Here is a 13,122-nt window from a genome sequence, read left to right as displayed (position 1 = left end):
CGTTTTGCAATCTTCTTAAATTACACTAATAAAGTCACCCAAGATCGAGTATCCCCGATTTAAAAAAAAACGACTATCCCAGAAATGAACTTATTAGAGACTAAAAAGTCTCAAAATATAATATTCTGTAAATTTCATCAAGTACGAACCAGGGAGGCACAACTCGGCTGCGAGGTCATCACTCACAGTAGGGAGAACAACGCCAAAAGAAAGACTTGATAAGATTCAGCACCAGGTCTCCTTATCCGTTAACATGAACAATACCCACATAATAAAGTAATAGAATACAACTACTAATCAAAATAAGAATACCTGAACTACCCAATAGAGTCCTCTTCATACAATCATCCTGCTTGACATAGCAAAACATTCTCCCCCAAGTAATATGTTTTAGCCTTAGAGGAAGTCTAGCTGGTTGAATCTCATGTCCAGTCTCACCTGACCCATCTTCATCGGTGGCATACCTTCCTTCCTTCTTCTGAGCAAGTCCCTTCTTTTTTTTTTTTCCAATTTTGCCGGATAATGTACAGCTACACCCGCCGAATTAAATAGAAAATCTATTGGATCCTTCTGCCTAAGTTTCAACACAAGAAGCTTCATCTCAGGGCAACAACCCAGCTCGCTCATAATATACTCGTCACATCTATCGCAAATATTGTTAGCATTAGCCGTGTCTTTGCATTTTCTATTACAACACACATCTAAATAATTGAAATGAAATGGAAGTTTAGCCGAATTACACCGGACACGGAGATGAGAACAACCAAGTTTTCCAGCAAGTTTCACACCAGCATTTATTCCCTCGAATACTTGATGATAAAAAGAACATCCATCTTTTGAGAACCGAGCTGAAGCAGTGATTGGCACCCCTAGATCATTGTGTACAATAACTCCATATCCTCCGTAACGTTTTTTCTTATTGAAGTAAGCATACACATGAATCCAAGTAAAAGGTTCACGTCTTCCGGCAACTGAGTCTTCACATGATTTCATCAATTTTACAAGGTTTTCGTCTGACACGGGCCAACCATCAAACCAATTAGACACCATACTGCTGAGGGCAGAGGGACTTGTACAGTTCAGAGCCTCATCCTGCAAACATCTTTACTGTCATTACATCATCTGAAAATATACTGGAAAGATAGATAAAGTTTGGGGCTGCAAAGTTTTCTTATACGTCTTTATTTGTAATTGCATCAAAAGAAATTTGGAATTTTTTTTTTTGAGTTATTATTATTACTCACTGTGTTCTGTTCTGTTGGATATTCTTCATCATCTGTCTCACCTGCTCTTGGATATTCTTCTTCTGAGTAGGAATATTCTACAAAACTCGTTGTAGATAGGGTATCAAATTCTGTTTGTAGTGGTTTACTAGATTCTCCAACCGCCATAGAGGGAACAAATTCATCTATTTCTAACGCCATAGAGAGGGCAGAGGGACTTGCACGGTTCAGAGCCTCATCCTTCAAACATCTTTATCGTCATTACATCATCCAGAAATATACTGCAAAGATGGGTAAAGTTTGGGGCTGCAAATGTTGTCATATACGTGCTCCTCGATTGTTTATTTATAATTGCATCAAAAGAAATTTGAAAAAAAATATTGAGTTGTTATTATTACTCAATATGTTCTGTTGTGTTGGTAGTTGTACTTTTGGTGGTTGTTGTTCCTTTCTCAGTTCAGTTTGTATCTTCTTGAGATTCTTTTTGCGCTGTTTGCTGAAGATTAAGATAAAAGACATGACACTATGAGCAATTCAAATTTTGTTATCTGAATACAATCATGAAGAGAAACACACCAACATGACTGCCATCTGAGTCTTGATAGTTGATATTTATACAGGTCTGAGCCATACAAATTGTCTAATATACAAGCTTAAATGTCAAAGAAAAATTTATTAAACATATGTCAAAGAAACTTCTAGAGTACGAGAAATTCTAAGTACCACCACAACTAAATCTTAAACATGATAATAACTACTCTTTGTGTTTCACGCACAGACTGAAAAAGGGAAAGTAATTTACTGAGATTCTAGGGGTGTAAGTACATAATTTACTATTAACAAATGCTCGGATAAGAAAAATCCAAGCATGCATAACAGAATTTGGAACCAATAACACATTGAAAGTCTCCTATGACAATCTAACACGCTCCCCATGCTCTAGTTGAAGAGATGGACAATCAGAATTTTATTCACGCTCTCCATAATTATGAGTTGAGGAGGCATATCATATTCTAATTGGTATGTTTAAACTACCATAAAAAATGTATATTTAATCACATGACATGATAAAGAACATTAAGCGCATCCGACTCAAGTGAAAAACCCGATCAGTAAAACAAAAATAAAAAAGACTACAACTTTCTAGTCTCTAATAGTCATGAGTAAAGTTGAAACTTGTACTACTCAAAAATCAAACAAAACCCAAATTCAAAATTAAGAAAATATAAATCCTAATTACCTCAAACAAGAGCACCACAACCAAACATAGACATAACCAACATTTATCTTATTTATTCCTGAGAGAGTAAATAGGCAATTTCTAGCGATATTGTACAATTACAATCAATGTTGTTTTCTTAAGATTCGGATACGTTAGATATTAATGAGAAGAAGATTAAACCTTAATCTAAACAATGGGTTACAAAACAAACTTTATTCGTATCTAAAAGATAATACTGGATTTTAATTTTAAAAATCCTCAACCCAAAAACACTCCAAAAAGATTTCGAAAAATTATAATTTTCCGAGAGAGATGTACCAGATAAGATTTAGTCCTTTTAAGCTCAAACTCCTTGCTTGTGATCCAACACAGTGTATTCTTGGAGTTGGAGAGATCAAGGTTTGAAAAACAGGTCACGGCTCAGGTCACGGCTACTGAGTGTGACGTTATATAATATGTGGCAGGGTTGTGAGCATGTTTCAGGCGAAAATCGCGTCGTTATAACGGTTAAATAGAAAATGAAAAAGAATTATGGTTTGAAATTCCTATCTAACGGTTACAACGTGCGTGGAAAACAGTTATAACGGGTCAAATAACGTTGTTATAACGTTTTCTTTATATTATTATTTTATTCTTTTATTTTTAAAATATCAGTTTTAATTTTTAATCTTTAATTTAAAATATAAAGAATTGTAAGAAAATATTTTTATAGATTCTTTTTTATTAAAAAACGGTTATAACTGACGTGAAAACGAAAAAAAATTACGTTAAAATGTTATTTAGATGGAAAAAAAAAAACGTAAATTCATTTTAGAAAAACGGTTATAACGCTGTGAAAACGGAAAAACGGTCCTAAAAAACTTCCGTTATTTCTATGTATCGGCATTAGATATGGCAAGGGGTTCGGGAACCCTCACGTCCACGGTGTATGGGTGTGATCGTTTTAACGGGTGTTTTTTGGAAAAACGTTGTTTTTCAAACTTTGGGAGAGATCCGAAAAACAAAGTTTAAAAGAGAAGAACGAAGAACAAAAACAATCCTTTTTATGACTGCGAAGTTTTTTAAGAAAAAAATCGTAATCAAAGAAAATACGTCATGTGACATATATTCAAGTTAAACTCCCTCCGATGAGATACATCCAACCACACGTTAACAAAAAGACACTTTCAATTGGAAATATTATTTAAATACCCCTCAAAATTCGTCCCTTAAAATATATTCTTATTCAATTTTTAAAAATACCCCTACCTTCTGAAAAGTGGAAGCAAACTGGTACAAGTTTGTCTTCAGAAGTGAACGCAACTAGCACGAGTTGCGTCCAGATGTGGATGCAACTTTATACAAGTTGACTCCAAAAAAATTATTTTTACCCCTCGGGGGGGTATTGTGTAAGGTGAGCAAAAATGGAGGGTATTTATAACATTCCCACTTCAAATTTTTATTTTTATTTCCATCGATTAATAAAAGTTACTCCACTGGTTATTGCCTGATAAATCTCTATTTCAAGTTTTGTACAATGAGCAACCAAATTATTCATTATTACGAGTCTTTGATTGTATTTGTTATCCCTTTTGGGTCATTGAAGGCTGAAAAGTTGTCTCCCGAATCAGTCAAATGTGTGTTCATAGGCTATAGTTCTTTACATAAAGACTATAAATGCTATAATCCCATTTCCAAAAGAACTTATATTTCAAGACATGTCATTTTCTCAGAAACATAATTTTATTTTTCATCTTCTTCTTGTTCTGAATTTTCAACTGTTGATGAAGTTCTTACTGAAACATCTTCTGGTCCTTCAACTAAAATTGTGACAAGATCTCAGTCAGGTATTTCTAAACCAAAAGTGTTTCCTGATCATGTTTTACGTCACTCTGTTAAACATCCTCTTCCATATGATTTTACTTCTTTATTATCCATTCCTACTGAACCAAAGTCTTTGAAAACTGCTATTAAAAATCACTACACCATTTTTCCGGAATCGCAACTAAAATTCGTAACGGCCCAGCAGACGTTACAAATTTTCCTGTTACAAATAACCGTTATAACCTAGACGTAACAGGCTGAAGGCGTTACGATTTTTTTTCCAGATTCGTAACATGCTAATTTTTAACGTGTGCTAATCACACGCTTGGTCACACTAGAGCCGGTAACATGGGTTTATTGTGTGCGTGTCACTCAGTTGTGTGCCGTTTTTCCCCACCCATCTTTGCTTTTGCTTGAGGATAATTCCTCCCCTGAAGAGATAAGGGATATTTCATCCAATACCATCGACCAATCTCACCATTTCTCTTTTCCCTTTCTCTCTATCTTTTCTCTTCTCATCGCCTCCCCGTAGAGATTGGGGTTTAACCAGTTTCGATCTGTTAATTCAATTATATGATAAATCGATCAAAGAGACTAGAGATTAGAGTCTTACAACAGTTTCGGTCTGTATTTCAATTATAATTTTTTTTCCATTTGGGGTTTTCATTAATCGCGTTAATTCAATCGTTGTTTTCTTTTCATTAGGGTTTTTCATTTTAGGGTTTTTTTTATCTGATAAAGCTTATATGATTTCTTTTTCTGAAATCATTTTTAGAGTTTTATCTGTTGAAGAACTTGAGAGGTATTTACTTCATCATTTGTCAAATCAAATTTTAGGGTTTGAAAGATATATGGTTTGAAGTATATACTAGTCTGATTTTCTGATTTCATTTTAGGGTTTGAAAGATTGAATTTGAAGAACTAAAGTTGAAGGTATATGAATTGATTTGTTTAATTTTATTTTAGGGTTTAAGTTAGTATGAATTGCATTGTTTAATTTCAAGAGATGTAGTTAGGGTTTGGAAATTGATTGAAGGTTCAATTTTGTAATAGATAAGAAGAAATCAAAGACTGGGTTTGGTGGTTTGAGAGATGAATCGATTTTTGAACTTTGATTAGAGACAAGGAATTGGAAATTATTTTCTGGTTCTGAGTATAGATGATGGTGATTAAGATGAAATTGATGGTTAGTGGTTGAAGTGATGATTCAGAAGTTCAATTGAGGCATAACAAGGAATCAAGATCAACTACTTCAATCTAGCTAGGAATTTGATTTAAGGTAAACTGTCTTTACCTCATAGAAGCATGTTATGTTAGGTGACTAGTACCTGCAAGGCAGTAACTATAAAATTAGAAAATGTGGACATGCGGACACAATAGACTTTATAAATATGAAATATATTTATTATGAAGTAGATGCTTTTCTCCAGATGGATACATGCTTCCATGTCTTATCAATACTTAGATGCCGACCACTCCGCATTTGAAGACTCGTATTCCTATTAAAGTTGGTGCTAGCTTTGCAGCAGCACTGGTAGTGATTCTGCTCACCTTGTTCAGGATAAATTTAAAAATTATGGTAAGGATTGTGGTCACCGGTTTAACCCAAAAAATTCTCATAAAATCTGTTATGGCCTGTTTCTGCTGGATATGGATTGTTTACTTACTTTGATAATCAATACGAATGCTAAATCTTATGTAGTAATGAAGTGGCAGTAGATTCATATCCTGCTACGAAATGCTACATTTAAACTTTACACTCTAGTTTTGAGTAAATGAAGGATCAGCTAAGTTGATATATATTTGTATCTTAAAACAATCAGTTAACAATGTGTTACCCTGTGACGATACTAATTTTTACTTTTTTAATAGAGACAGATGTCGCCATTATTCCCAGGGTGTACTATGCTAGGTTGTTGTTTGAGTCCAGTGATGCCGCACTTTAGTGCTTGAGTTTTTCTAATTCTTTGCTTAAGTTCTTTTGAAGTTTTCATGTTTCAAAGTTGTTTGGTTTTGTTTTCCATCCCTTTTGATGTAGTTTGGGTGCCTCCTTTTTTTGAAGGGCTTGTAGAATAAAGGAGATGTTCCTTCTTTTCAGACAAGTTTGTGAAACCGTATGAGCAAGAAGCTCCTGCATTAATGAAGGTATTCCAAGGTAAGTTGAGTTTCCAGGTGCTATTTCTGAAATGAGGATTTGTTGAGATGAATACAGGGTATGTGTATTATCTGAACTTGGCGTTCTTGTGTGTGTTCTTTCTGCCATTTTTTGATTGCTGGCTTTTCTTTATGAATTTTTAGGTGATAATAATTTTACGGAAACTTGCTACTTTTCTCGTTTCGCCTAAATGTTTATAATGTGCACGGCCATTTTAAAACTTTTGTATGGATTAAGCTGTCTCTGAGTTCATAAGTTTCTAATCTTTTAATTGCTGGAACAAAAATTCATTCTAGAAAAATACAACTACATAAAAGAGATCGCACAAGAATTCTGTTAAGCTAGTATTTTTTCTTTCTTTTTTTGCATCTTTAAAAGCGATACAATCATATTTAAAAGGAAATGAACCAGAATAAGTAGGTCGACCTATGCAAATTGAGCTGAAATTGTTACTCAAGCAATTCCTAATTACATATGGTACTCATGATTCTGGTAGCATTGCCAGATCTTGTGATCTCCTTTTGGTGTTCAATTCAGGTTTGTAGAATGAAGGAAATAAATGTTACTTCGTCGTTGATGAGTCCTATTTGCAGGGTTCAATGCTTCCTATATCTGACAAGTTTAGCTCCATTGTTTCTCCTTCTAACTGCATTACACATTAAATTTTTGGTGCAGGATTGGATCACTTATTCTTGGAGATGAATTCTATTTTTACATGGTCTAAGTAAGTGGTCGGGCTTCTGGAATCTCAACAGAATTTTCCATTTGCACATTAACAGATGGCAAAGTTCGGACCAGTCAATTGAGGCAACATTAGGAGAAGGATTTGCTTGTAACTTGTAAGCATTTCAGTTGTATTCACTACGTTATCGTTGTACACCCACAATTTTCTTTTATCTTATTTTCACTTGGATTTCAGGGTAGGTGGTAACCGTTCGGTGAAGATTGTTCAGAGACACCACTCTACGTCTCACTTTAAAGGTATGGCAGTTGTGTCTCGTATTCAAGATAATCTTTTTTTTCTTTTGTGAAGGTGGTAGTTCTTCCTTTCATCTGTTTTTCTTATTTCATCTATGACTCCTTTTTCTGTGTATTTTTCATAAAATGCTTGCTATCAGTTTCGATCATGAGCTTGAACTTCGTGGGGGTAAGCTTGTAGTTGAGTTTAAGGAGAAGTAAAAATTTTGGTGCATACTTTGTAGGGCCAACATGATGAGCTTGAAGCGAATCTTTTTGAGGAGAGGGCTGCTCTTGAATCTAAATACCAGAAGCTTTATGAAACACTTTTCCCCAAGGTATGTTTTGTGTTCTTTTATTTAGCAAGTTTGAATTCATATATAAATTTATGTCTCCCTTATTAGTTTCCTATAGAGTTTATGGTCGTGAACACTGCACCATAGGCCTAAATTCCAAGATATGGATCTTGTCTGTTACTGCTTAGGTGGACTTAAAACCTTGGTAAGCTTTAGGCCCCTAAACCATATAGGCAACTGTCCGTCGCCCATAAGCCTGTAATTATCTTGGTAATGTTTAGTAGCAATGAAGTAATTAAGAACCATCTTTTTGCCTTTATATGTTTTATTAGTTCAGTTTGAAATTATATCTTACTTTCTTCTCTGCAGAAAAGAGTACCACAACAATAGCATAAATCATGGGCTTGTTCTTTATTACAAAACCACAGTAAGTATTTCTCATTGTTCTTCTCCCCAATTTATATTTTTTGAAGTTTTGCCTTCTTTTAACATAGGTTGGTATATGTGCTTATGAAGTTTAAACTCAACGGATACTTTTCATCTATAACTTTATGCATGGATTTCTGACTTGATGTCTTAAAATTTGCAGCTTCAAGTTGGTCTAGTTGTTGTTGTGCTTGAAGTCTTACTCCAGATTTTCTTATTTAAGTCCTTAGCTGGCGTAACAGCCTCGGTATGTATAATAATTCTGAAAAACCATAGATGAGATAACTATCGTAGCTTACCGGTTCAATTGATTGAAGATGCAAGTTTTGAGTAACTTTCTGCAGTATCTACTTATAGTGATTTTCAAGTGAGAATGAAATGAACTTAGGAACTGAAGTAGGTTTCCATGTATTCCCTAATGTAGTAGGTTTCTACGAAGTGGAATGAACTTAGGAACTTAAGTAGGTTTCTACGATATGAACAAGAACTTAATTAGTATGATCCTCACTTCTCTTACTTGCAGCAGTAACCTCATAACTTAGGGATGATTTTTCCGCGCATACTTCCATCTAAGTATATGTTTTTTGCGTTTGCAGTTTCATTGGATGATGCTCTGCTGCGACAAGTTTGGAGCAAAAAGGTTGGAGAACAAGGCAGACATTAGGTTGCCGTAAGTTTCTGTACATTCTAAGTTAGATAAATTTGTGAACATAAGAATTTCTATGAACCGATACTTAGAAGATTTGTATACATCCCCTAGTATTTGATACTTAGAAGAATTTAAGTTCTTTTTTGTATGAATCCTTTATATGAATCTATTTGAATGTGATAAGAATTGATTGAATGGAGATGAATTTTATTGAAGAAAATATTGTTGATTTGAAGGATAAATGGAAGGTGTATGCAGGTGGTTCTTTGGAATTCCGGCGTATTCCAGCCGAGAATGAGCTGCCGGGAAACCTTGACCTGGTCAAAATTAGTCATTGCCGACTGATTCTGACCAGGTCAAGGTTGACCGGCAGTAATTTTTTTACAGTTACAAAAAAAATCGTTACGGCTTCATCTTGTTACAACGTCCTGTTACTAAATAAATTCGTAACGGCTGGCGCATGTTACGACAGTGCCACGTAGTAACGGCTTTAAGCTGTTACAAGGGCCGTTACAAAAAAAAATCGTAACGGCTAGTGGTCCGTTACGAAAAAATTGTAGCACCCCTTTTCGTAACGGTCTGGCTCTGTTACAACCCCGTTTCGTAACGCTTAAAAACCGTTACGATTCGGAAAAAATGGTGTAGTGAATCCAAAATGGCAAGTTTCAATGAGAGATGAGAATAATGCATTTATTAGAAATGGAACATGGGAATTGGTTGATCCTGAACCACATATGAATATTTTACGATGTAAATGGGTCTACAAGGTAAAGTTAAAGTCAGATGGGGCTGTGGGTAGGTTCAAGTTAAGACTAGTGGCTCAAGGATACAATCAACAAGATGGTATTGATTATGGTGAATCTTTTAGTCCTGTTGTAAATGCAACTACATTTAGCGTAGCGTAGTTTTAACCACATATGTTACTAGAGGATAGCCAATAAAAAATTGGATGTTTCAAGTGCATTTTTACCTGATGATTTAACATAAGATGTTTATATGAAACAACCACCTGGCTTTGAAAGTGCTGAATTTCCAAATAAAGTTTGTCATTCGAAGAAAAGTCTTTATGGTTTAAAACAAGCACCAAGGGCTTGGGTTGAGAAATTTAGTACCTGTTTACTTTCTTATGGTTTTGTGAAGACAGTTTCTGTTTATTTTATGTTTGTTTATGCTGTTGTTTCTGAAATGATGATTCTCCTGCTTTATGTTGATGATATAATTCATACTGGGTCTTCAGCAAGTTTTCTTTCTCATTTGATTACATAATGAAGTGCTTCATTTGCAATGAAAAAATTGAGAGATTTGCATTTTTTCCTTGGGTATAGATGCAACTAGACTAACTGATAGTATTATGCTCACACAAAAGAAATACATTTTGGAATTGTTGGAAAAAGCAAAAATGCTAGAATGTAATCCTTCTAGTACACTAGTTGCTAAGGGTCCAAGAGTATCAATAAATGATGGTGTTTTGTTATATAATGCTTCTGAGTATAAAATTATTGTGGGTATGCTTCAGTATTTATGTTTGACAAGAACAGATATATGCTTTGGGGTTAATTATGTGAGCCAGTATATGCTCCCCCAGATATTCACATGTTGTTAGTCAAAAGAATTTTACGTTATTTGAAGGGTTCCATTGGTGTTGGTATCACAATGATGAAAGGAGACATTACAAACTTTGATTGCTTATACATATTTTGATTGGGGTAACTGTCCAGAAACAACAAGGTCTACTTGTGGTTATGAATTTTTATGGGGTATTCTTTGGTTTCTTGGTCTAGTAAAAAGCATCCTACTGGTTCTAGGTCTACAGCTGAGCTAGAATATAAGTGTTTGTCAGTGGATACTGCTGAATTAGAATGGTTCTCTTCAGTTCTTTATGAATTGCATATTTCATTAGCACAGCCAGCTACTTTTACTGTGACAATACTAGTGCGATTTATTTTTCAGCTAATCCTGTCTCTCATTCCCGGGCCAAACATATAAAGATACACTATCATGTTGTAGGGAAATTAATTGCAAGTGGATTTCTGACAGTGCAACATATTGTTTCAGAAAATCAGTTGGCTGATCTTTTTACTAAGGGTCTTTGTGCTCCAGTTTTTACTTCCTTGCTGCATTAACTGTTGGGGACTTCTACATTACAGCTTACTATTGATGTTTCAACTATGGCTAGTACTGGAGAACTTGCAGCTGTTGTTTTTACTGCAACCATCTTCTGGGTCTTTAGATTTAGTTCCTTATCATATCAGACAAATTTTGTTTTAATATTGTTTCTTGTTGTTGAGCTTTCTCTTGTCCTGTGTATTTTGCAAACTTCTTTGAGTTAGCCTCTATCAGTTTGATGGGGGATAATAGGAATAATCAAGCCAAACTTATTTGACTTGACTCAAGTTTTAGTTAGTCAGTTGTCTGAATAGCTGATTCAGACAACTCAATTATTTTGTAATAAATATGTCTGAGAACGCTGTCTTGGGTCATTGGATTTTTCTGAACTTGTAATACAATCTTTTCTACCTTTCTTGATCTTTGTTTAATGTTCAGTAATTCTTGATCATCATAAGTATAATACTTCTCACCCAGTGGCATCAGGAAAAATTAGTGTGTTGAAGCTATGTAATATTGTGGTACTCTACAACAAAATATGTTGAACTCATCACAAATACAACAACACCTATAGTACAAAAACTACCTGATATTAAGTTGCAGTAGCGAACCAAAGTTGATTTACATTGGAACTTAGTGTCTTGTTTCTTTCCTCGCTTTTATCTGTTTCCTACTTATGTTTTGGTTTAAGAAAAATTGATCCTAATACTACTCTAACTTTAGCATTCCTATGTTTCTCATATTTGATACCAAAATCTACCCAAGCAAGACTATTGTGAGCCGATGTTATATCTAAGGAGCTCAAGAATCCTAGGTTCCAATAACCTAGATAGAGCAAATCACTAATCGAGATCGATGGAGATTCTAAAAGAAAAGGTTAATTACATCTCTCAAACATCTCTGAAACTATATTTTGAACTTAATCAGAAAATGAAAATAAGTTAGAGCTTTGAGTGCATATATTGTTAGCACAATTCTGTTTAACTTCAATATATTGTTTTTCTTACTGCACGTACATAATTCCTCTGTGACTTATTAGATATGTTGCAAGCTATTTTTCCTCGAGAATGCTTTATATCTCAAAATTCTTCCCTCAAATCCTTCCCCGTGACGTGTCGTCACCTTAGTGGCCCAATTCAACACTAATGGACCTCTTGTTTGATCCAGAAGCATGATGGGGATGCCACATCATGGAGGCAAATAGTGGGGATATGAGTGGGGGTATATAGCAGGGTAGATTTTTCTTGCTGATGTTATCAGTAGGAGATGCGGTGCAGATATATGGAGGGGGATCCGTGGACACTCTTAGATGGACACTATCATATATGATTTGCGCCATTTTTCCGCAAAACCAAAACGACAATGAATTTGAATCTAATTTTTAGATGATATGTTCCTCTCGTAAGACTCTACATCCATACCAAAAATGAGCACAATTCCAGACGTATAACACCACCATCTATCCCTTTGAATGTCAGCCGCTAAAAGTTCACGGTTGAAATTAAGATCGGTAGATGGGTGATGTTTGGTAACTCGAATTGTGTTCATTTTTGGTAGGAATATAAAAACTTATAAGACGAACGTGTCATCTAAATATTAGATTCAAATTCATAATGTATGATAATGTCCATCTAAGAGTGTCCATGGATCCTCCCTCGACATATAATACTATAGTTTTTAACAGCCAACTACCAAGTAAAAATTTCAGTGAAAGAACAACTCTACCAAGCAGGATAAAATTTAACCGCAATTCACTCTCATTCGCATCTTATTAACTATGAAGGTCTACCTTTCGAGATGATTCTAGAGATATCTCTTTTAACACGAAAATGCAAATAGACCATGTCTCCGGCAGCTCCGGAAGGACTTATAAGCCACGTTTACGACCACGAGAGATTCTATCAACCAGTGCACAATTTCGTTAGCAGGGGTCCAGGAAGCAACAGTTTCCAATGAGACATCATCTATTTCCACCACCAGCAGCAAAACAGTTTCGCGTTGTCTAAATTCAGTATAAATGTTGGTGGTGACATTTTGGTGGGACGTTTTGCAATCTTCTTAAATTACACTAATAAAGTCACCCAAGATCGAGTATCCCCGATTTAAAAAAAAACGACTATCCCAGAAATGAACTTATTAGAGACTAAAAAGTCTCAAAAATATAATATTCTGTAAATTTCATCAAGTACGAACCAGGGAGGCACAACTCGGCTGCGAGGTCATCACTCACAGTAGGGAGAACAACGCCAAAAGAAAGACTTGATAAGATTCAGCACCAGGTCTCC

At 35.0% G+C, this 13,122-nt stretch overlaps 1 protein-coding gene across 2 annotated transcripts; it reads right to left on the bottom strand.

The window, feature by feature from the left end:
• Positions 1-205: 205 nt before the first annotated feature.
• Positions 206-1,786, bottom strand: LOC113306861. 2 transcript variants are annotated; one of them, XM_026555777.1, is made up of 2 exons: positions 1,245-1,786; positions 206-1,102 (listed from the first exon to the last, which is right to left on the bottom strand). In XM_026555777.1, the coding sequence occupies exons 1-2, from the start codon at positions 1,274-1,276 to the stop codon at positions 397-399; spliced, it is 738 nt and encodes a 245-aa protein (XP_026411562.1). In that variant the 5' UTR covers positions 1,277-1,786; the 3' UTR covers positions 206-396. The 2 variants fall into 2 exon arrangements, with proteins under 2 accessions (XP_026411562.1, XP_026411561.1); XM_026555776.1 differs by having other exon boundaries at positions 206-1,092.
• Positions 1,787-13,122: the final 11,336 nt, after the last annotated feature.

The sequence above is a fragment of the Papaver somniferum genome, chromosome 8 (genome assembly GCF_003573695.1).
Source record: "Papaver somniferum cultivar HN1 chromosome 8, ASM357369v1, whole genome shotgun sequence".
NCBI lineage: Eukaryota > Viridiplantae > Streptophyta > Magnoliopsida > Ranunculales > Papaveraceae > Papaver > Papaver somniferum.
Note: the sequence above shows the minus strand (reverse complement) of the source record. Positions and strands in the feature narration are given on the sequence as shown.

What these genes read in the sequence shown, in the direction of transcription:
- LOC113306861 (XM_026555776.1), bottom strand. Translation starts at nt 1,424, where the DNA reads ATGGCGTTAGAAATAGATGAATTTGTTCCCTCTATGGCGGTTGGAGAA. An exon ending in ATCCAACAGAACAGAACACA is followed by an intron (nt 1,093 to 1,244) that starts GTGAGTAATAAT and finishes AGATGTTTGCAG; the next exon opens with GATGAGGCTCTGAACTGTAC.